The sequence below is a fragment of the Orcinus orca genome, chromosome 10 (genome assembly GCF_937001465.1).
Source record: "Orcinus orca chromosome 10, mOrcOrc1.1, whole genome shotgun sequence".
Lineage (NCBI taxonomy): Eukaryota > Metazoa > Chordata > Mammalia > Artiodactyla > Delphinidae > Orcinus > Orcinus orca.
In genome coordinates, this window is record NC_064568.1 from 21,279,616 (window position 1) to 21,304,637 (window position 25,022).

General features: G+C 37.1%; 1 protein-coding gene across 3 annotated transcripts; it reads left to right on the forward strand.

The window, feature by feature from the left end:
• Positions 1 to 497: 497 nt before the first annotated feature.
• UBA3 (ubiquitin like modifier activating enzyme 3) lies at positions 498 to 24,689 on the forward strand. Of its 3 annotated transcripts, XM_004268005.4 has the most exons (18): positions 498 to 614; positions 801 to 842; positions 2,710 to 2,830; positions 4,408 to 4,488; positions 8,441 to 8,523; positions 11,222 to 11,302; positions 15,547 to 15,590; positions 15,943 to 16,007; positions 16,316 to 16,471; positions 17,703 to 17,805; positions 17,943 to 18,056; positions 21,385 to 21,438; positions 21,979 to 22,015; positions 22,101 to 22,182; positions 23,137 to 23,237; positions 23,354 to 23,417; positions 23,506 to 23,560; positions 23,894 to 24,689. In XM_004268005.4, the coding sequence occupies exons 1-18, from the start codon at positions 595 to 597 to the stop codon at positions 23,980 to 23,982; spliced, it is 1,392 nt and encodes a 463-aa protein (XP_004268053.1). In that variant the 5' UTR covers positions 498 to 594; the 3' UTR covers positions 23,983 to 24,689. The 3 variants fall into 3 exon arrangements, with proteins under 3 accessions (XP_004268053.1, XP_033280692.1, XP_004268054.1); XM_004268006.4 differs by lacking the exon at positions 801 to 842 and having other exon boundaries at positions 504 to 614; XM_033424801.2 differs by lacking the exons at positions 11,222 to 11,302; positions 15,547 to 15,590 and having other exon boundaries at positions 16,377 to 16,471.
• The last annotated feature ends 333 nt before the right edge of the window (positions 24,690 to 25,022 follow it).

A 25,022-nucleotide genomic window follows, 5' to 3' on the forward strand; every position in this document is an offset into this window, starting at 1 on the left:
TATACATATATATGTACGCACACTAATATTTTTGAACATGGTTGTTTTTCTGTATCCAGCCATCCAAACAAGCACATGCATGTGCGCACGGGGACACACACAGACACACACACAGACACAGACACAGACACACAGACACACACACACACAGACACACACACACACCTATCTATCTACCTACATATCTACCTATCTATCTCTGACTCTGGAAGAAAGTATTCCAAAATTCTATCACCATTTATCTTTAGGTGATGAGATGCTTTGCATATACATAAATTGTATAAACAATGTATTACGTCTGTATTCTCACACAGCATAACATTATACACTAGTTTTCTCCAATTAAGTGTATTTAATCAAGATTTTAATTACAAAGAAGTCTTTGAAGCCACGGGAGCCTGGCACAGGCAGCCCCATTAGCCCCGCCTCCTCCCCGCCTTCCCCGTCCCTCTTTGTCGTCCCCGCCCCTTCTCCGGCCCCGCCCCCGTCGCCGGCCCCCGCCTCCTTTGCCGGCCCCGCCTTCTCCCTCCCGGCCTCGCCCCGCCCCTTCGCTCCTCCCGCCGTGGGGGTTCCTGGGAAGAGGCGGAGAACAATATGGCGGATGGCGAGGAACCGTAAGTACCCGGGTTCTGCAGGCGCCCCGGGCCGGGCTGGGTTGTGAGAGAGCGCGGCGGTGGGCGGTCGTCGCCTCCACCCGGGGTCCCCCCCACCCTCCGCCCCGTCCCCTCGCCCCTCATCCCCTCGCGGCGCCCAGTGTGTAGCGTGATGCTGACCCTTCTTTTATTCTCTCTTTCTTTTAGGGAGAAGAAAAGAAGGAGAATAGAGGAGCTGCTGGCTGAGAAGTTAGTGCTGCCGGGAGGCCGGGGCCCTCTCCGGGGACCCCCGCCTCCCCCCACCCCAGGCCTAGGGGACCAGCCGCAGCGGGCCCGGGGGGTTGGGAGGGGGGCACCCGGAGCGCAGGCTGCGCCGCCTCATCCCCCGAGCCCCGCCCGCAGCCCCAGGGGCCCGGCGGGCCCTCCTGGTCTCTGTCTCGGGCGGGCGCCGGGCCCGAGTAGCGCGCACAGATCCCGCGCTGGCCCGCCGGGGTGCTTGACTTAAAGGTCTTGCGGACGGACCCTTGCGACCCCCTCTTCCTCCATCCCAAATTGTCAGAGCAGTGACCTTGTGAGAAGGGAATCTTACTAAAACACATGAAACGGACACTAGGCCGTTTTGGGCCTTTCGTAAACACTGAGACAATAGTATTAATTGCAAACTTTTTATGAGAACTTTATGTCAGGTATTGTACTAAGCACTTCAATCATTTGTGCAAAATCATTGGCTCTTAAAGGAGAGTGTTGACTCCAAAGAGCTTATTTTCTCCGTTAATTACACACCTTATTTCATATCAGATGCTTAGTTTTGTGCAGGTGAGACAGGTTTAAACGAAGTGTTTTCCACCCTGGGCAACACCACATATTTTTTCTTCCTCCTTATGTGGGAGGGGAAGAAAGTACTCTTGCAGTGGGCGTGGTGAGTTAGTATTAATTTCTGGGCCAATTCCCAGTAGCAGGGCCTTAGAGTCTTTAGGTATCTTCCTCAGAAAGTTGAATTTCAATTGCAAGAGGACTTGGAACAAGTTTAATTTCACATTTCTTTCCACCTTTCATTTCCTCTCCACTTTAAAATGACAGCCACAATTTGAATATTTACTATATACCAAGTATTGTACTAAGGCATCTATGTGGATTATTTCTTTATCCTCATTCTGACCTTAAGAAGTAGGTACAAACAAGCTACAGATGAGGTTTATGACTGTTAAGTAATCTGCTCAAGGTCACAATGCTATTAATTGTGGAACCAAACCCAGCTGTGACATCAAAACCTATGGTCTTTATTGCTAGGCAATACTCGGTCCCTTTTGTAAAAATTGGATATACTAATATGTTTGAAGGTAGAAATTGTGGGATTATAGGAAATTTGAAAAATTAAAAATAATCACAACGAAACATGATCTTGCAATGAGTAGAAAATACATGTATTTTGTTAGAGGAGTCCCTCGTTACTCAATTGTATGTTCTAAAAGATTTCTAGATGGTAATGCCGATCTGTGGCATAATTATAACCTAAAACATTCTTTGTGTTTAGTGGCAACAGAAACCACTTCATAGTCCTAAGAGCTTCTTTTTTGAAAATTAGGATCTCTCAGAGAAAAATGTGTTAAAGTTCCTCTCATGAAAAATAATCTTCAAGTCTCACCTTTCAAACTTGGAAAGGACACATGAATTGTGTTAGATGTCAAGCATTAGGATTCTGGAAGTGGAGGGCTTTTATGGATTTTGTTTTTCCTTGTAGGTTATATTTCCTGTTCCAAGTGTGTTCATAGAACAGATTGGGCAGTTTGCAGTGATCTTTAGTAAATTCCAAATGTTTAGAAAGCCCATTTCTCACTGATTGACCAGTATCCCAAGTTTGATCTTAGGTTGTTTTAGGAACCCAGAAACATGTCGACTGACTTATTTCCTCAAACATGTGCAGTTCTTACCTTTAAATAAACTGTATAATAGCAAGAAAAGACAGTAAAAGCATAAGCATAACCACATGGAATATTACCCTTTTTATTTGAGCAGGTCTGGTGTCGTTACCTTTTCATTTGGGGAAACCATAATAGTTGTAGGTGTGGCTTTTTCATACTGATCTTTGCAGCTGAATTTACTGTGTTCTGTGCAGAATGGCTGTTGATGGTGGGTGTGGGGACACTGGAGACTGGGAAGGTCGCTGGAACCATGTAAAGAAGTTCCTCGAGCGATCTGGACCCTTCACACACCCTGATTTCGAACCGAGCACTGAAGTGAGAAACGTTTATTTTTAAATAACTCCTCTAATAGTTTTATGTTTCAAAAGCAATAAAATGCTTCCTTTTTAATTTACTCTTATAATAAAAATACTAATAAAATTGTGTAAGTTATCTTGAAATACTAAATGGAATATTTGCAACTGATTTTATTTGAATGACTAATATTTGAGTTGTTTTCACATTTCTCATGTAACATGTTGAAAATTTTCAAGAGTAAAATGACTTCATAACCTCATTTAAAATTCTAAGTTATACTTCACTTAAAATTCCAGTTTAAAATTAATTTTGAGACACACCTTTTTAGCCCTGCTATGAGAAATTTAATTTTCACAGGAATATAGATGTGCTTGTTTAAATTTTGAAGTTTATTTGAAATGAGCATCTTTGCTTAGAATTGAATATAATTAATTGCATGTTAAAAAGTATAAAAAATATGTGACTTCTGTATAATAGAGGAATAGAATTTGGAACTGGTAGTGTCTGACCTAAAGCAAATGTTAGTTAGAAACAACTTGTTTTTTATTACAAGGTAGGAAATATTCCTTTACAGTAAATTTTACAGTAAAATTTTATGTCCTTTTGTATTGATGAAGAGATGTTTTGAAATAGAAGTATTGTGCTGCTCCTAAAATTAAGGTTCAGACTCTTGGGTTTGACTCGGTGTCTTATGTGAATAACTCTTCTTTCCTTGAATCTTGGACAGAATTGACAGTATTTTCCATTTCTTTGGATAATCCAACATATTTTCTTGTGCTTCTAAAAATTTTTTTTTAGCCTAATAATTTAAGATACTTCTGTTAAGTGGTTGTTTCTGCTGATAGGCAATATTCTGAGAGCTTTGTCTGTTTTTCTTCCTGTCATCTCATGTTTTGTAAGTTTAACCCACTGTATTCAAAAGCAGCTATTATTGTTCTTGCCTTTTTTTTTTTTTTTTTTTTTGTGGTACGCGGGTCTCTCACTGTTGTGGCCTCTCCCGTTGCGGAGCACAGGCTCCGGACGCGCAGGCTCAGCGGCCATGGCTCACGGGCCCAGCCGCTCTGCGGCATGTGGGATCTTCCCGGACCGGGGCAGGAAACCGTGTCCCCTGCATCTGCAGGCAGACCCTCAACCACTGCGCCACCAGGGAAGCCCTTGCCTTATGTTTTTTAAAGACCTCTAAACACCTTATGCAGAGCTTGATCTTCAGTTCTTACAATTTTTACACTTTTCTATTTGTAAGAAGTCAGTTAAATGAGTTTGATGCTTTCCATCCCTTTCAAAGTTAAAAAAAAAAAAAAGACTACTCTTAACTAGGCTTAGTTTTTCTTGTTAGAAATACCGTTTTAATTTCATACAATAAAAGTCAGTTTAAAAACATTAAAGTTGGAACTCTGAAATCGTTAGGGTTATAGAATTTCTGGTTCTACCTTGTTCATAAATTTAATATAATTTACTAACTACAGAGGCTGTTCTTTATCGTCAGTTGCATTTTTCATGGAAACCTCAGAAGCTATTTTATGGTTTGTTGCTTTATTGATGCTACTTAAGGTTTTTATCAACTAGATTTTAATACGCCTTTTCGTTCTTTACAGTCTCTCCAGTTTTTGTTAGATACGTGTAAAGTTCTAGTCATTGGAGCTGGCGGCTTAGGATGTGAGCTCCTGAAAAATCTGGTAATACAACTATATAATATGAAGTTTTTTCTTTATGATAATTAAACCTTTTTCCTTTTCTGTCATTTCTTTGTTATGATTGTTAACCGTTTCTCCTGAGCCTTTGTTAGATAAGTTTAGCAGGTCAAATTCCAGATAGTAATTAAAACAATCATGTAACTTAACTTTTTAAGCCCTGAAGTCCTCGGCTATAAAGTTGTTGATAGAAATTCTTACTTCTCTTTTCTTCTCTGCTTTTTATCCAACAAATCTTTGTGCTTCCTCTTGCAGAGAGCTCATTAATTCAGTGAAGTAAATAACAAAACTGGTAACTCATATTTAACATGTAATTTCAAAGAATTTATTATTTCTTTTGTCCCTCAAAATAACCCACTTAGGTGGATAGGACACTGTCTCGTTTTATATAGAGGGGAGACACAGGTTCAGGGATGTTAAATGACAAGTTTTTTCTGGATTATGGTGATGTACCTGGAATCCAATCCAGGCCGTCAGTTCTTAGGTGTTTCACTGAACCATTAGGTCATTACATGATCTAATCATATAGTAACTTTTTTAAGACCATATGGTAGTATACCCATAAAATTTGGGGGAGCTAAGCCTTTTTTTTGGTCAGTCTGTTTTAAATGACTGTTGTCTTAAGAGAGGGTACTATTTAGTGAAGCTGTTTCTGTATACTGGTTGGAAATACATACTTTGTGACTTAATTAGTTTCACTGACTTTCAAAAATTAATTAATTTATTCTTTATTTTTGGCAGCATTGGGTCTCTGTTACTGTGCGCGGGCTTTCTCTAGTTGCGGCGAGCGGGGGCTACTCTTTGTTGCGGTGTGCGGGCTTCTCATAGCAGTGGCTTCTCTTGTTGCAGAGCACAGGCTCTAGGCATGCGGGATTCAGTAGTTTTGGTGCGTGGGCTCAGTAGTTGTGGCTTGCGTGCTCTAGAATGCAGTCTCAGTAGTTGTGGCACACCGGCTTAGTTGCTCTGCGGCATGTGGGATCTTCCCGGACCAGAGCTTAAACCCCTGTCCCCTGCGTTGGCAGGCGGATTCTTAACCACTGCGTCACCAGGGAAGTTCCATTTCATTGACTTCTGATAACTACAGTAGTAGCTCTTTATAAGACTTTATCAGTTTATTTAGCAAAAATGGATAAGGGAAGAATTGATGTGCAGCTGTTGTATGCCAGCCTTATGGTTAGTATGTGGGAAAGTGGAAATGCTAGAGTAGGCTTCTTGGAAAATGAAGCAGATAACAGCCAGATGAAGGACCTGAAAAGTTAGCCTTGGGAGCAAAGTTTAAATATAAACAGCCGCATTAATTTTGCTAGGAAACACTAACATCGCTCCTAGTGAGACTGCAAAAACTTAATACGCTTCATGGTAGTCGGCTATGCTGGGTGCTGTGGGCGTCGTAAGCCATCATGATCTGTGTCCTTAATTTGAAATATCATTGGGAAGACAAGTCTCTCACAAAATAAACAGCAGCATGTATGATATACTCTGTGATAGGGTGCCAAAATGACAGTACCTTATCAGACATAAATACCCTTGCAGCATGAGAACCAAAGGATTTATGGAGGATGGGCAGTGGTTTTGTATGCACAAATTGTATGCACAAATCCCCTAAATAGTTAACTTTTTCCAAAGCTGTTATTTGCAAATGTGATAGATACCAATTTTAAATGTGAAGTAATTGGAGATTAGATCTGAGGAGTAGTCATCCAGCAACTTTAGGAGTGGCCTTGTTATTTACTGCATTGTAATAACCTCTTACTCCAAAAAAGAAGAAAACTAAGCGTTTTCGGTTTTACCACTTGTTACTTTGCTTGTTTCACACATAAGTACAAAAGAGATATACATACATGTTTTTTCAATTGATTGTAAGCCCCCAAAGGCTCATTCTAAAAAAAAGGGTATGACATTAATATTATTGATTGAGCAAATATTTATTCAGCCTCTTTCTCTGTATACCAGGTACTGTTTTAGATGCTAAAGTTACAGCATCAAACAAGACAGGTGTTTGTATTTGTGGGGCTTATGTTTTAATGGAAGGGAAAAGACAAGTAAACTATGTAGTATGTCGGATGGTAATAAATGCTATGGAGAAAGGAAGGATGGAAGATATCAATATATAGCCTGGCGGGAAGGGAAAGGGTTCACAAAAAGGTGCTACTTGAGCAAAAAGGTGAGCAAGAACATTCTAGGCAGAGGGAATATCAGGTGCAAAAGCTGTGAAGTGGGAGCATAACTGTTTATGTTCCAGGAGGGCAAGGAGGTCATTATAGCTAAAGCAGAAGTGAGGAAGGAGGGGCATTTTCTAGGAGGATATCAGAGATAATGGGAGGGGCTTGGAGTATCCCAAAAGGCTTGAGGTGCTGCTGTAAGAAGTTTGCCTTTTACTCTGAGTCAGGAAGTCATTGGAGAGATTTAAGCAGATGAGTTGACTTGGTCTGGCTTTAACCTGGCTCACTGTGGCTGATGTGTTGAGAACAGAGAAGGAAGCTGAGAGGCTGGTTAGAAGGTGCAGTCATTTAGGCAAGAGGTGAGAGTGACTTGGAACAGGATGGTAGTACTGCAGGTGGTGAGAGGTGGTCGGGTTATACATATGTTTTGAAGATGGAGTCAGCAGGATTTGCTGATGGATTGGTGTGGGACATAAGAGAAGGAGAGGAGTCAAGGATGACATGATAAGGTTTTTGCCCTGAGCAACTGGAAAGATGGAGTTGGCATTCACTGAAGTGAGGGGGGCTGGGCAAAAAACAGACTTGCTGGTTCTGGTGAGCAAGAATGATTGGCTTTGGTTCTGGAAACTGTAAAGTTTGAGATACCTGTTAGATGATGCTTTATGTTATGAGATTGTCTGAAATCACCAGAGCTAATAAGCGCAAGGGCACTCCAAATTCTGGCCAGTAAATTAGGAGTAAAATTCATGAGTGTGGTGAATGGGAAACCAATTTTTAAAAAGTGTTCATATTCTCATGAGTGGGGTGACCAGGTGAAGAACATGTTTTCAGGAGAGGAATTGATCCACACCCTGGCAAACACTTGAGATGGGTCATGTCAGAGAGACTGAGAGCTGGTCGTTGGAGGTGGCAATGTGGAGGTCACTGATGACCTGACAAGTGTGGTTTTCGGTGGAGTGATGGGAGTGAAAGCTTGTTTACAGCAAGTGCAAGAGTGGACTTTGAGAAAGAAAGTATGGACAACTCTTTTGAGAGTTTCTTGCTATAAAGAGGGGCAGAAAAATGGGGAAATTATTGCCAAGTGATTCAATTTGATTACATAAGTAAACTGACCAAGACCAGAAAAGCATAATTGATTATTGAGATCTATTTTTTTTAATCTTTTGCTTCTGCTGGTAAATTTGAACAGTGGTTGTACTGTTAAAATATGTGGCATTATCACTGAAACACAAGAGTTCGTTGCTTTTCTCTAGCTGTTTGATTGCTTGCTCTTGACTCTACTTTTAAGATATTTCTTTTACATGTGCAGTGTATATACATATGTGTGTGTGTTTATAATATAGTCTTATAGTCCTGAATGGCGGCATGCTTATGTAAACTAAGATAAAGCTTGTAGGAATTACTTTTAACAATATTCTGAAAAAGAATAGCAAATACAGTTAAGTAGTAAGACTAGTAAAATTAAAATATCTAGCAGCAGCAACAGCAGGAAAGCAACAAACTTTACAGACGTGTTTATGGGATTATGAAACAACTATAGAAATTTTGAGTTATTCTGTTTTGGATATGGGCTGTTTAAAACTGAGTAGTTATACTTTTTTGACCTTTTACAAGAACCCTGAATTTTATATATCTTGTAAGACTCTTTAACCATTGAAAACGATTGTGCAGAATTTATTGTTGAGAATTTGTAGATTTAAGACCATTGAAAAGAAATTTTAAAATTTCAGATGTGAGGAAACTTCTGCTTAATTGGATTTTTTTTATTCCCACAGGCCTTGTCTGGTTTTAGACAGATTCATGTTATAGACATGGACACTATAGATGTTTCCAATCTAAATAGGCAATTTTTATTTAGGTAAGTTTTAATATCTTATTTTAAAATTGTGATAATCATTTGAACTTGAGTACACTGCAGTTTAATAATTTTAAAAACCACTGAGAGGATAACACTAATTTTATTAAGAAAATAACTACTCTCCCATCTTAGGTAAAATTTTGCAGCAAAATTTTGGGCATTCTGGTGAAAGAAGTTTTGTAAGCAAATATATGTTTTTGTTGTTTTTAAGGAAATCTACAAAAGGTGTATGTGATTTTGGGGTGATTGTGCCCTGAAGACAATGAGTGCAGCTCTTTTCTTTCTGTTGATTTCATAAGAGAACCATAACTATGTATTAGGCCCTCGTGAGATATAGTGGTGGGGACTTACGAGCCAAGATTTGAGTGGTGACTCTGGGGCAATGAAATTGTGACAGAGTTTGAACTTTTTACAGAAGGTGAAAGAAAATGGTGAGTTAAGGAGAGGAAACCCAGGAGCAAGTGAAATGGAACAAAGAGGGATAATTACCTTAGGCATACATGACATAGAGAAGGTAATCTAAGAGCAGCTTGTTTGAAGTGACTTAAAAAACTGGAAGTAGGCCTTATATGCAGGTATGAGGAAAAGTTCATTAATAAATTTTAGTATGTAGCATTTAGGGGCTTGAATGGCTTAGATAAATGTATCTATTTGTTAATCAAAGAATTATAGATACAGAGAGATAAGGACTTTTTTCTCTCTCTCTGATGCTTATAGAGTACTGACAGAAAGCACTCAAATAGTTCTAGGTATGCAGGATGAGGTTAGGTTAGCAGAAAAGATAAAATTAAGTTTGTGGAGAATCTTAAAGAGATTGAAGGATGGGTTAAACTAAGTCAAGTTAATAAAGTATTGTAATTGTGGGAACCCTACATTTAACTTTTAAGGTTTTCATTTGTTTATTTTTTTAAAACTCGAAATTTCTCTTCTCTTGATAGAAAAAGTTTGTGGGCCCTTTCCAGTCTGACAAATTTTTAGTGTATGACTGCTCTAAAAAAGAGACCACTGATTGGGAGATTGGGATTGACATATATACACTAATATGTATAAAATGGATACCTAATAAGAACCTGCTGTATAAAAAAATAAATAAAATAAAATTCAAAAGAAAAAGGAAAAAAAAGGCACCACCAAATTGATTGGTTATTGATAATAGGCCATGCCCTTTAATTTTGGGCTGAAATAATAATTGCAGATCATAATGACAGTTAACATTTGTGGAGTGCTTAGGATATATTAAGTACTTTCTAAGCTCTTTATCTATAGTACCTCTTTTAATCTCAGAGCAAACCCCAGGGTAGGTACTTGTTTTCCAGGTTAGGTAATTAGGCCACAGTGTCCTGCAAGGATGATGTATATAAAAGGCCATTTTGCTCAAAGTGCAGTTTTTAGGTGGAACAATCTAATCCCCTAATTCTGGAATGATAAAGTTGCAGCTCCCACAGAAACCATCTAGGAGTTCTTTTATTTGGGACCTATTATGAAAGCACATACAATGCACAACCTAAAAGATTCTTGAAACTCTTTTTTATCATCTTTACATACCTAAACAGCTCTGTCCAGAGTAGTTGAATGCAGTACTGAAATCAAGGTGCTTGACTTATGCTAGAGCCTCTTCTATTGCAAGTTAGGACAAAGTCAGAATAAAACTCTCATCAGAAAAAAAAAAAACTCTTATCAGAAGTTTTGAGTCAAAAAAGCATACTGCTGTATTAGGAGAAAATTGACTTGGTATAGCATTTTTTTTAAATTCCAATTTTAAATAAAATATGATTTCTATTAGGCACATTGATTTTTTAATATTCGTTTATTTTTAAAGTGTTTATTCTGTGCTTAGTAGGAAGGAGTACAAAGAGGTAAGAATATGGTAACTTTCTTCCAGTTGTTCATAGTCTAGTATGATAGACCTATGTATATAACCAAAAATATGTTGTGAAAAAGTAGTAATGAAGAACTTGTTATGTATACATGAGGGAGTGATTTGTTTCTGTGAGGAGAATGTGGAAATATTAGGAAAGAAAATACCATTTATACTGAGGTTAGAAGAGACAATTCCTGTCCTTTCCTGTCTGTAGCTACGGTTATTATCTAGGAGTGACCTTTTGAGGTCTTTTAAGTTTTACCTTCTTGAAAATATTGGTAACGTTTGCAATTTTAGATAATGCCTTTGGAATTATTCCTTCAAAAACATGGTTAAGGCTTCTTATGGGGCACAAAAGTTACTACTTAATCAGCACACATGGGAAGATAAGTGAACGTTCTTGCATCCCTAGGACCTCTCGAATTTATTTCAGCCAAGACCTGCATAGTAACACCTTGAAGTTCTGGGGTTTAGGGCAAATACTTGGAAATCTCTGGATCTGGGATAATTTTTTGCATTGGGAAACACAACAGTGAGAAGTGGCTAGGAAACATGCTGTTATTATGCTTTACCTTAAAAAAAAAGCACTGTTTATATTTTTACTTAAATACTTAATTAGACATGTCAATACTTGTAAATACTTAATTTGGAATATCAACAAGGGTTGACATTTAGTGTTGGATGACTAATTCTTCATCAGAAATACTTAGGTAAAAATATTCCTCTAAATAGCCTCCAAATAAACTCACCGTGGATATTTTTATGTGTGAAAGTAGATTATATAGATAATCTAGATTTATATCGTGAATGATAATTTAAATATAATTTTTCCTGTAGGCCTAAAGATGTTGGAAGACCTAAGGCTGAAGTTGCTGCAGAATTTCTAAATGACAGAGTTCCTAATTGCAATGTAGTTCCGTATCCTTTTGACAAATAAATTACTTAATACGTAACTTTTTGAAGCTTTTTATTATTATTATTATCATTATACAGGAGATGTTTAACATAGAGAATACAGATAAGCAAAAGGAAAATAAGCAGCAGCAGTAAGCTTATTACTGTGATACCTGCTGGTAACACTTAGTTTAATGTCCTACCAATCTTTTCTTTTTAAGGTTATATAAATTTTATAAATGTAGCCAGTGCCATCATTTATTTTGCCTTATTGCCCTTAATTTCAGTTTCAGTTGCATATCTCCTCTACTAGACTCTGAGTTCGTAGGTTGGATCCCATTAATCTTTTTTTTAAATAACTTTATTTATTTGATTTTATTATTTATTTTTGGCCGCATTGGGTCTTCGTTGCTGCGCGCGGGCTTTCTCTAGTTGTGAGTGGGGTGGTGCGCTGGCTTCTCATTGCGGTGGCCTCTCCCATTGCAGAGCACGGGCTCTAGGCGCGTGGGCTTCAGTAGTTGTGGCTCACGTGCTCTAGAGCACAGGCTCGCCGGTTGTGGCACATGGGCCCAGCTGCTCTGCAGCACGTGGGATCTTCCCGGACCAGGGCTCGAACCTGTGTCCCCTGCATCAGCAGGCGGATTCTTAACCACTGCACCACCAGGGAAGCCCCCCATTAATCTTCGTGTCGCCTTACCATAGCAGGCAAAGTAAAGAGTCAGTATATTATTAGTTAAATGGAAGGTGTGTCAGAGTAAATATATTTTTATAAGAAATATGTTTTAAAAAAGGACTGTTCACACTTTGTTGATTCCCATACCTTTAGATCCAGGGAACTTTTAGTATTTTTTTAATTATTATTTTTTTTTTTTTGCGGTACGTGGGCCTCTCACAGTTGTGGCCTCTCCCGTTGCGGAGCACAGGCTCCGGATGCGCAGGCTCAGCGGCCATGGCTCACGGGCCTAGCCGCTCCGCGGCGTGTGGGATCTTCCCAGACCAGGCATGAACCCGTGTCCCCTGCGTCGGCCTGTGGACTCTGAACCACTGCGCCACCAGGGAAGCCTGGAACTTTTAGTATTTTATAGAAATTTAGGAAATGGGATTTGCTATGTTGGAAATACCACAGGATACAAAAATCAACATACAAAAATCAATTGTATTTCTCTGTACTAGCAGTGAACACATGGAAAGTGAAATTTAAAATACAGTGCCATCTACAACCACTCAAAAAAAGGAGAAATACTTAGGTGTAAACTTAACAAAATAAGTATGGGTCTTGTATGCTGAATACTGCAAAATGCTAATGAAAGAAATCAAAGGAGATCTAAATAATGGAAAGATACTCTGTGTTCAGGAATTGGATGCTTCAGCATACTAAAGATGTCACTTCTCCCCAAATTTGTATACAAGTTTAACATAATTTCTATCAAAATTCCTGCAATTTTTTTTGTTTTTCCAGATGGGATTATTCTAAAATTCATAGAGAAGGGCTAAGGAACACCTAAGATAATACTGAGAAAGAATAAAGTCGGAGGAATCACTAGCCAATTTCAAGAGTTATTGTATAACTACAATAATCAAGAGTGTGTAGTATTGCCAGAGAGATTGGCACAGATCAGCGGAACAGAATAGAGAAACCAGAAATAGCCATGTGCTAGTATGGCCGATTTATACTCGACAAAGGTGCAAAAACAATTCACTGGAGGAAGGATAATCTCTTCGCTAAATTCTGGTGGCAAAAAAATGAATCTCAAACATCAAAATTACAAAAATAAACTCAAAATGGATCATAGATTTAAGTATAAAATGTAAAACTGCAGAACTTTGGAAGATAATGTAGGAGAAAAATCTTTGGGACGTAGGGCTTGATGAAGAGTCCTTAGACCACATTAAAACATGATCCATAAAAGAAAAAAAGTGGTAAATTGAACGTCATCAAAATTAAGAACTTTTACTCTGTGAAGGATCTTGTTAAGAGGATGAACAGATAAGTTGCACACTGGGAAATACTTAGGAAGTAGTTATCTGACAAAGGACTCATCGAGAATATATAAAGAACTTTCATAACTCAAAAGTAAAAAATAAACAGTGCAAATAGAAAATGGACAAAAAACATGAAGAGATATTTTGCTAAAAAAGATAAAAAGCACATGAAAGATGTTCAGTATCACTGGCTATAAGAAATCCAAATTATGATCACAATGAGATATTACTACACATCTATTAGGGTAGCTGAAATGAAAAATAATAATAAATGCTGGCAAAGATACAGAAAAACTGGATTACTTGTACATTGCTGGTGGGAAATATAAAATGGTATAGCCGTCTGGAAAATAGTTTGGCTATTTCTTAAAAATTTGAATATGTACTTTACATGCGACTCAACACTTTCATTCCTGGGCATTTACCCTAGAGAAATGAGTACTATGTCTACATAAAAACTTGTTCTCAGATGTTCATAGCAGCTATATTTGCAGTAGCCAAAAACTGGTAACAACCCAAACTTCTGTCAGTAGGTGAATTGTTAAACTGTGGTACAGTTAATACCATATATACAATACACAATTATTGTACTCAGTACAATAATACTGAGCAGTAAAAAAAGAACTAACTAATGAAATACAACTTGGTTGGATATGAAGAGCATTATGCTGAATGAAAAATGCCAATCTTAAAACACCATATATTGTATGTTTGCATTTTTATAGCCTTCTTCAAATGGCAAAATTATGGAGATGGAGAACAAATTAGTGATTGCCAGGGATTAGGCGTGGTGGAAGGGATAGGTGTGACTATAAAGGGGTAGCAGGAGGGAGATATTTTTGGTGATGGTATAGTTGTTTATCTTAATTGTGGTGGCTACACATATCTACATGTGTTTAAATGACAGAACTTTACACACACGTTGTACCTGTGTTACATTTGTGGTTTTGATATTGTACTATAGTTATATACGATGTAACTGTTGGGGGAAACCAGGTGAAAGAAATATGGGACACCTGTGTACTATCTTTGCAAAAATAAAAAGTTTAAAACTGCAAATTCAGGTCCATATAGGGAGAAAGAGGGGGGTAAAAAAAGTGTTCACACTCTTTGTCTACCCCCATTATTAAGATCTGGGAAACTGGGTATTTTGTAGAAATCCAGGAGGTGGGATTTCTTGGTCTGGCTCCTGCGTCTCCAATTTTTGTTCTTCCAGTGTTTGCTCTGGTTCTCTTTTGACCTTTCCTAGCTGTTCTAGCTGCAGCTTATGCCTCTTGTTTGCCTGGCATTCAAAAGGAATAGAGGTCTGAGTGGGTGAAGGCTAGAATTGAATGTATTTTTTATAACTTTATTTGTAGGCCAGAATAAAAAAATCTAGGGCAAACATATGTATTGTCCCTCTTTTCTCCATTTTGCTTTCTAAAATATGTAATGCATGATTTGTTTTAGGGGAGTGTAATTTATATGTTACTAAACAAATTTGCTTCATTTGAAAAATTAAAAAAATTTTTTTAGCATATAAATGCTGTTCAGATGTTAACTACTGTGATTCACACCCACAGCCAATTTTGAATGGGGTTCCCTTGGCACCCTCCAGGCTGGGGAAGCCTGCAGATATGGTGTGGGTTGGGTAAAAAGAGAGTCTTGGAAAACTGAGTTAAATGAGGAAGAAAATTCATCTCTCCCCCTCTCCAAGGGAAAAAAACCAATAACAAATTATTAGCACCTGAAAAAGCTATTGGAAACATGTTTTCTAAAAATTAGCTTTGCAGTAACTTTTTTTTTAATTGACCATATCTGACATACAACACTGTATAAACTTAAGGTGTACAATGTGTTAATTTGTGCAGTAAATTAACTTCTAAAATCCCCTTTCTAAATGGGAACTATAATGTGCCTGTTCCCTTCACTAAACAAATGTTTATTGCCTCTCTGCTTGGTGCTGGTGGTTGAAGGTACACATTCTGTTTTCCCAGGGCTTATGGTTTTATATAAGAACTGAAGCAGAGCAGAAAGTGTAACAGAGACACAGTTATAATGATATGGAGGTTTGGAGATGAGAGAAACTACTCTATGTGGTTACGGCAGAGTAGTGTTTAGAAAAAAGGTTTTTCATGGGGTGGGATTGTGTTCATTTTGTCAGATTCCTTGAATTCCCCTGCTTTGAACACTGATGACTTATGTCTTGTTTTAAATATACATTTATAATTTGATCCTTATGGAATTGTTGAATTCATTTTGCAAGTTAAAAATTTAGCAGCTTAAGTTCCTTTACTTATGTTCAGACATTTCAACAAGATTCAGGATTTTAACGACACTTTCTATCGACGTAAGTTTTCCACTTGAAATTAAATTCTCACTAAATTCTTATTATTTTTTAGTTGCTGTCTGTTTGAAGATTGCTAGCTATTTGAAGCCTGTTTCTTTATTTGCTTTCATTTCTTGGTGTTGGCTTTTCAGGAATGTTGTTGACTGAAAAGAGAATGGCACTGTTTTAATTCTTAGTTGGCACCATTAGGTGCATTTTTATCTGCTCTCTTGAGTAAGGATTACTCAAGGAGTAGAAGCTGTGTGTGTTTGTTTTATAATGAAAAATGGTTTTTTGTTTGTTTCTTAGAAATTGTGACTTATTTCGTGCAGCAGCATTTTAAAAAACTTAACTTGCATTTTTTTTCTTGTAGAATTTCATATAATTGTATGTGGACTGGATTCTGTCATAGCCAGAAGATGGATAAATGGCATGCTGGTAAAGACTTAGTGTTTTTACAGTTCTCTGAAGTTCTTCCTGCTGCTCTTAACGTACTAAAAATGAGACTTTTGTGTCATATTTTTGAAAAATCAGAGTTTATTCAATTTTCAGTAATAGGTGTAGTTCACTGTTTATTGCCAGTCATTAATTTTCAGGTGAGGATGTAAATTGCTACTAATGTAATCCCTTGGTTTGTTATATTATTACTCAATAATGTGATTGATTTACAGAATTACTAGATAGCATTTCCCTTTTTTGAATTCTTATCCCCCTCTCCTTATAAGCCCTTCAAATAATTTTCCTAGATATCTCTTCTAAATTATGAAGATGGTGTATTAGATCCAAGCTCCATTGTCCCTTTGATAGATGGGGGGACAGAAGGTTTTAAAGGAAATGCCCGGGTGATTCTGCCTGGAATGACTGCTTGTGTTGAATGCACACTGGAACTGTACCCACCACAGGTAATCACAAAAGCACCCACATCTGTTTTATAGTATCTTGGGGTAGAATAAGGATTGAATTATTAAGACTAGTCAATATTTAGGATTTTTTAAAAATTTATTTATTTTTAGCTGCATTTGGTCTTTGTTGCTGTGTGCGGGCTTTCTCTAGTTGTCCTGAGTGGGGGCTACTCTTCGTTGTGGTGCGCGGGCTTCTCAGTGTGGTGGCTTCTCTTGTTGAGGAGCATGGGCTCTAGGTGCGCAGGCTTCAGTAGTTGTGGCACGTGGACTCGGTAGTTGTGGCTCGTGGGCTCTAGAGCACAGGCTCAGTAGTTGCGGCGCACGGGCTTAGTTGCTGTGCGGCACGTGGGATCTTCCCAGACCAGGGCTCGAACCCGTGTCCTCTGCATTGGAAGGTGGATTCTTAACCACTGTGCCACCAGGGAAGCCCTAAGATTTTTAATTAGGGGTCCACGGTGCCACCAGGGAAGCCCTAGGATTTTTAATTAGGGGTAACCATATTTTAAAAATCATGCTAAGAAGAAAGATGATAAAATATGAAATTTTGCTCTGTTTGAGGAAAGATATAATATAGACTAAATATCATCATTTTGATACTGTTCTCATAACTCATTTGTATTATTTTTTTATTTGGAGAGTAGAGATCAAGAGATCAATTACAAAGTTATATGTTGGGATAGAGCTGTAATCTATTTTCTTTGGTCTTTGCCTGTATTGTTTCAGGGAGATAAAGATACCAGGGATAAGAATGATATTTCTAAAGATGGGGCTGTTTAATTTACATACCCACTTTAAAGGGCATTTAGAATTTTGATTTATAAATATAAATAACTTTATTAGTATCTACTTGGAATTGATTTAACTGTGAATTTATTTTTATTTTGGCTAATTTTATATCTTCAGATATGAGTATTAGGTAAACATAATAGAGTACTCATATTTGAGAATTTATTCAGCCCTTCCTTCCCATGTTCTAACAAAGCTTAAATTTATATACTTTGTAAATATAGGGCAAACCTATTTTTTTAGGCAGATCAACTTAAGTGAAGTGACTCAGATCCTCTGTGTTAGTTTCAGAAGCATTCTTAATGATATAAAATGTTTTCTTTCTGTAAGTAGAAGGCTAGGATGAATTATAAGAAAGTGTTACAAACTAGATCATAACTAGAAGTTACATTTTAAAGTAATTTCTTGTTTAAAATCCACTAAAAAAGGCAAACTGTGGTTTTAGGTTAATTTTCCTATGTGCACCATTGCATCGATGCCCAGGCTACCAGAACACTGTATTGAATATGTAAGGATATTGCAGTGGCCTAAGGAGCAGCCTTTTGGAGGTAATAAACCTAATTTCATAATCCAGAATTACATAAAATGTTTGTCTATATTATTCATTTGGATAATTATTATTAAAAATAAGTTGATTTATGTTTACATGTTTCTGTCTTCCCTTCCTTTTTTTCTCCTCTGACAGAAGGGGTTCCATTAGACGGCGATGATCCTGATCATATTCAGTGGATTTTCCAAAAATCCCTGGAGAGAGCATCACAATATAACATTAGGGGTATTACGTATAGACTCACTCAAGGTAAGTTAGTGAATTGTCGTATATTATGATCTTAGGATGATCCCTTTTTCAGGAGGTGGGATGCCTTGGGGGAAATAATTGATGTGATTTCAGATAGTACTATCCATTTGGGATTCAGTAAAGGTGCCCCAAATTTGGTAGGAGGGAACTGAGTTTACTAGAATCCATACTACTTCTTAACTAGAAGGAATTTAATAAAATCATTGAATCTTATTTACTTAGGGTTGGAAGAGGCCCTAAATCATCCAGGTCGAGCCATTTATTCACTTCATCTTTTGCTGAAGAGCAATTTATCCCTTCCTGGGGCAGTCTATTTCACATTTGGACAGTGTTGTTAAGACAATTCTTCTGTACATTGAGCAGAAATCTCCATCTTTAGTGTGGTCTGAGTATTGTCCCAGAGTACGCCACATATACATTTAATTCTCTTTTAAGTAATAGCCCTTAACGTATTGAACCCTCCAAATCATTATCACTCCCATCAACCTTCCTAGTTCCTTTAACGCTTTGACAAGTTTCATGACTCAAGTTCCCATCATGTTTTTTTCTAACCATATTTTAGTTATCCATACTTCTCTTAACTATCCAGGTGAGAATGCAGTGCTCTAGGATGGGTCGTATGATAAACTTCTGATCATTGATGCAATCTTAGAGGAGAGCAGACTTTTTTAGTTTTTGTTGTTGTTTACATTGATGCTCTACTTTTGATTCTTTCGGGTTGCTGCCTGTTAAAAGCTGGAAGTTTTCTCCACATATACAATTGCTAAGCCACATCTCCCTATTACAGATTTGGCAGTTATGGCTGGTGGTAGTTTTTTCTTTTATACTCAAGTATAGGTCCTTATAAGTTTATTCTTAAATTCAACTGGCTTTTCTCTCTTTATATATGTATATTCTTTTATGCCTGCCAACTTGTGTATTTTTAGCTTCATATCACTTGTTGTTTTGATAATCATATCCTTTATCTCTTTTCCAAATAATTAATTAAAAATTTTAACAAGACTAAACTAGCTGAGAACAGACATCTGAATCATACTTCTGGTCAGGCCCTTTTAGATTTATCTCCTTCTGTTGATCATAGCTTCTTGAGTACCTCACGTTTCTTTGTCTTGTTCACAAGGATGTCATGAAAGGCCTTTCCAGATGCTCTCCAGAAGCCTATCCTCCACATTTCCTTGGGTTGCAAAGCTAGTCACAGTAACTAAGTCTTGTGACTTGTCTCAATGAACAATTATAATGCTCAGTTTTAGTGATCACTGTTTCCTAATGTAGATACTCTCAGTTCACCCTTCCTAGAATTTTGTCCAAGATCATCATGTTCACCAGAAAGAGCTTTGTCTTTGTGAAAATATGCCATTTCTCTCCTGTGATTATTTCCTTATGTTTACTAATGTTCTGGTTTGTCATTTGAAAATTCCATTCTTATACACTCCTTGTTGCTCTTATACACTCCTTGTTCCCCTCCTCTGACCTGCTTTGATCCCAAGCCTGATCCCACCTTAGAGCTTTAATACTCCTGATCCTAACACCTGGAATGCTCTCCCTTGGATTCCCCTCAGGGTTGGCTGCTTATCCTTCAGGTATGAACTGCACCATTTCCTGATCATTCAACTGAAAATGACTTGTAAGCCATTCGCTATTTTACCTTTTCATAATTGCTCAGAACTAATGGTAGCCTTGTTTTTCTATGCGAAGAATATTTCATACTTACACTCTAATTCATCCCAGTTCTGGGGGCCTTTGCCCTTGGTGTTTACTCTACAGAATTGCTCTTTCCCCAGGTCATTGCATGGCTGGGTCTTTCTCATGGTTTAGATTTCAGCTCACATTATCACCTCTCCAAGGAGGTCTTCCCTGACCATCCAGTCTAATGGACTCCTCCATCACTGTAAGAGCAGATAATTTTTTTTTTACTGCTCCTCTGTTCAACACCTAGAACAGTGTCTGGCATATAGTGTACATTTATTTGCTAATTGTTTGAATTAAAAAATGAATTCTCTTTGTCCTGATCAGGAACTATATAAACTCATTTCAACATGTAGTCTCAATTATCCTTCCATACCTTTTAGCAAGGCTTGGCGTGTACTTCTCAGCCTGAGGATGGAGGGCCTTGACAAGGAGTACAGAAGCCAAATTGGAAGTGAAGTCCAGATTTTTTGAAAAGGGGTGGGGGACAGGGGCGTATCTTTATCATTTTCACATTGCTTTTATTGGACAGCGTCTCTTCAACTCCTCCCTGTTTGTGACTACCTGTTCCTCCTTCGAGTATGTCCTGCTCTATGTGGTTCACTGGAGAGCTTCCAGTAATCATGAGGTTAGCTCCTCCCTATTTCTTCTTTCAGAATTAACTTTTTAAAACAGCTTTCCAAACTTAACTGCCTTCCTTTCGCGCCTTCTTAGATATTTCCCTTTTTCTGAAGTTTTTAAAACCTGCCTACACCTGAAGTCTTGGGAACACATCTTTCAGGGCTGTCTCACACTCTAAGATAATATGGCTACTTTTCTCTGAATTTTTGCTTTTCTAAAATGAACAGTACAAATATAGTTACAGAATGTTTATTTTGTACTTAAAAAAAATGGTTTAAGGTGGGGCTTTGTTCATTCCTAATTTGTGGATACTGGTATGAAAAAAGTGGGGTAGAAATAGAGAACTACGTTTAATATTTTGTGTAGTCCATATTGTAGAGTGAAACAAAATGATTAGGCACAGTTTTTGTTTGTTTTAAATTTTTGTGAATAGAACAGCTAAAACTATTAGATGAGGAAAAATTAGGTAACTGTTATTCTCCTACTTTATTTTACTCAAAGCTTACTGAGTATAGTATAGTATACTGTATCGGTTAAAGTTATGCACTTTAGGGCAGAGCTGGGTTCATATACCACCCCTATCACTTATGAGGTGTATAGCTGTGGATGTTGTTAATTTCTCTCAACCTCATTTTCCTTATCTTTAAAATCAGAGTGATAAGACTAACATGATGTTATGAAAATTCCGTAATATTTTATTTAATCTTCATACTGCTCCTGGAACAAAATAAACACTCTAATTTTTAGCAGTTATTAATATATTATTGTCTCATCTTTATATGAAACAGTGTGAAGAATTTACTATTCTTTCCTACTGTAACTTGCTTAAGATTCTGAACATGACAGAAAATAATGTGAATGTGAAAGAAGGTTGTTTCATTGTTAAGCTTAAGTCTATTTTCTGACCTGAAAGCCCGAAAAATCAAGTTATGGAAAATGATGTTAAATCATCATATTGTCTAATTTAAGATACCTACTTTTTAAAAGAAATGACCACATTTTAATCAGTATATTTTTTCAGGGGTAGTAAAACGAATCATTCCTGCAGTAGCTTCCACAAATGCAGTCATTGCAGGTGAGGAAAAATGGCCACTACTTAATTTTGTTTTCTTTCCTTCAGGTTTTGATTCAATACCTAAATTGATATTTCTTCAGCTACTTGATCTCAGAAAACTGGTGTTCTGGGAATTTGATTATCTTCTTGGGTGGATGGTGGTATAATCAAGCTGCCCCCAAAACCACAAAACAAGCTATTGGACCCTTTATATATTTTTTCTTACATTATATCATAGATAAAGTGCTCTGTAATAAGGGGACATTTTAGTGCCATTTCTTTGTAATCAGTGTAACAGGCTGCATGGTAATCTGAAGAAGAGGGAGAAAAACATGAGGTGGTACTCTATCATTTGGAGTATATAAAACAAATATAAAATGTTACTTTCTCAGTTTTTACAAATAAGAGTGTTTATGTATGTATTTTTCTATCTACTTATTTTGTAATCAATAACCTTGTAAATTCATCTGTACTGATTTATAACTGACTTTTTAAAAACTTCTAATTTTAAATGTCTAATTTTCATTGAGTTAAAGCACCTTTATTTTCTTTCCACTTTAGGTGTGTGTGCCACTGAGGTTTTTAAAATAGCCACAAGGTAATGGATTTCATTTTTAATATATTTGTAAATCTGTGTTTTGATCTGGCTCAATTACATAAGAATGAACATTTTTTCATTACAGTGCATATATTCCCCTTAATAATTACTTGGTATTCAATGATGTAGATGGACTGTACACGTACACATTTGAAGCAGAGAGAAAGGTTAGTAATAGTATACTAATGAAAACTTTTTTTTTTTTTTTTTTTTGCGGTACGGGGGCCTCTCACTGTTGTGGCCTCTCCTGTTGCGGAGCACAGGCTCCGGACATGCAGGCTCAGTGGCCATGGCTCACGGGCATAGCCGCTTCGGGGCATGTGGGATCTTCCCGGACTGGGGCACAAACCTGTGTCCCCTGCATCGGCAGGCGGACTCTCAACCACTGCGCCGCCAGGGGAGCCTGTGAAAACTTTTTTGATCATGCATATTTTTATTTTTATTTTTATTTATTTATTTATTATTTTAAAAAATTTATTTATCTTTGGCTGTGTTGGGTCTTCACTGCTGTGCGCGGGCCTTCTCTAGTTGCCACAAGTGGGAGGTACTCTTCGTTGCGGTGTGTGGGCCTCTCATTGCGCTGGCTTCTCTTGTTGCAGAGCACAGGTTGTAGGCACGTGGGCTTCAGTAGTTGTGGCGCGTGGGCTCAGTAGTTGTGGCTCACGGGCTCTAGAGCGCACGCTCAGTAGTTGTGGTGCACGGGCTTAGTTGCTCCGCTCCGCGGCATGTGAGACTTCCCGGACGAGGGCTCAAAACCATGTCCCCTGCATTGGCAGGCGGGTTCTTAACCACTGTGCCACCAGGGAAGTCCCTGATTTTTATATATTAATTACTGGCTGGAAATGTGAATGAAATTGCCCACACCCTTTCTAAGTATTTTCTAACTTCCAGAACCCTACTTACTGATATATCTTTTGTAATACTGTATCCTGAAATAAATACTGTATAGCAAAATAATTTAGGAAAAATAGCCCTTTAGGAAAAGCAGGTTTTAAAACATAAAAATTTGTTCATAGGGAATATGCATGATTATTAAAACAACTTGATTTTCATTTCCTCATTATAAAGAGACTGTTATTGGTACATGTGCCACTGTGATTTGTGTTTTATTTTATATCTAGGAAAACTGCCCAGCTTGTAGCCAGCTTCCTCAAAACATTCAGTTTTCTCCATCAGCTAAACTGCAGGAGGTTTTGGATTATCTAACCAATAGTGCTTCTCTGTAAGTGTTCAAGACTTTTTGTTATGTTGTAGAAGAATTTTTGTGACTTTAAAACTTTAAAAACTAGGATTGTTTTTTAAAAAGTGATCTTTGACTTTGTTTTTCTTATAATTTAGGCAGATGAAATCTCCAGCTATCACAGCCACATTAGAGGGAAAAAATAGAACACTTTACTTACAGGTGAGCAGTGTTCAGTTTTTATTTTTTTCCACAAAATTATGTTAAAAGTTTAATTTCACTTAATGTGCTTTACATTATTGTTTTCTAGTCAGTAACCTCTATTGAAGAACGAACAAGGCCAAATCTCTCCAAGACATTGAAAGGTATTTTAAATGAGTATATTTACTAATACTAATCAATTTCTTCTTTTTCTTTTCCAGTAAAAGTAATAAATGCCTCTTCTAGATTTGCTTTTAATGCTGTTAAATGGTGCTACCATCCTACTTATATCTTTAGCAACATAATAGAGTTTATTGCTCTTTTAGTAGAATATTAAAAAATCTCTAGGAAATCACATATAATACTACCTTGATTAAATAAAGAGAACTGGATTTTGATCTTTATCTAGCCCAGGATTCTTTATAGTTTGTATATGTGTGTATTACCTATTTTGTTGAGTTTTTTTGCTTCGGTTAATTGTATACTTTTTCTTTTAGAATTGGGACTCGTTGATGGGCAAGAACTGGCAGTTGCTGATGTCACTACACCACAGACTGTACTGTTCAAACTTCATTTTACTTCTTAAGGAAAGGAAATCTGCACATAATAGAAAACTCATGAAAATATTATACTTCTTGGATGCTAAGAAATTTAATAGATGTCATTTTTAGCATTAGTGTTGCTGGAATTTGATTTTTTTTTTTATAATGAGCCACTGTTTTTTAACTTTGTAACTTTCCCTTGAAGACAGAATTTCGGGGTTGGTGCTTGTCAGCATTTTCATTAGTAATATGGAAAATGGTGCCTGGAGAGAGAGACTATGAGCAAATGTATTGCTTCTTTTAGAGGAGGAGGCAAACGCCCTCTTGTATATGAATTTTGTTATGGTCAAAGAATGCATTCTTCAGTTTTCATTTGAGCACCCACATATACAAAATATGTCCCTTTTAAAAAATAAGAAAATTAAGTTTTAAATAACATTAAATACTACAGCCTGACGTCTAGAGCATATTGAACATAGCCTACTTCTTGCTTGATCTAATATTCACTTAATTGTGGCTGTCCAAATGAATACTATTGCAAAAGTTATCTTGTCCGTAATAATTTGTAAATGGTGTTATAGCTGAATACCTGTGCATGGAAATGGGAAGTATTTTCGTGTGTTTACTTGCAGTGCCATAGAGGCCAGTATGCCCAACATTAAAGCCAAGACATGGATGTTAAAAGAGTTTAATGTTTAAACAGTTATCACTGATGCTTTCACACTATTTATTAATAAAATCATATATTGTCTATTTTTCTCACTGAAATTTTTTAAAGTATATTAAGGATAGTAAGTAGTTCTGTAGTAAGGTAGAAATAATTTTTAAATATGTAGCAGATTTACTAATAGGAAAATTTTATGGTACTTGAATTAATATTTTAGCCACAATAAGTATCTACTGATTTAATTTTCTCTAACATAATAAGGTAATGAAATGGAATGACTCTTTTTATATTAACGCCTCTTAAAATGCTTTTTTCCCCCTCCTAAAGGACTAAGGCTTAAAACAAAATTAAGCATAAATACTGAAAATGAGTTTTAGTATCTTAGTGTGGGAACATGTCGTACATGTTCTCTGTTTT

Coding starts and splice junctions, on each gene's coding strand:
- UBA3 (XM_004268005.4), top strand. CDS start 595: ATGGCGGATGGCGAGGAACC. Junction 843..2,709: donor GAGGAGCTGCTGGCTGAGAA/GTTAGTGCTGCC, acceptor TGTTCTGTGCAG/AATGGCTGTTGATGGTGGGT. Junction 2,831..4,407: donor ATTTCGAACCGAGCACTGAA/GTGAGAAACGTT, acceptor CGTTCTTTACAG/TCTCTCCAGTTTTTGTTAGA.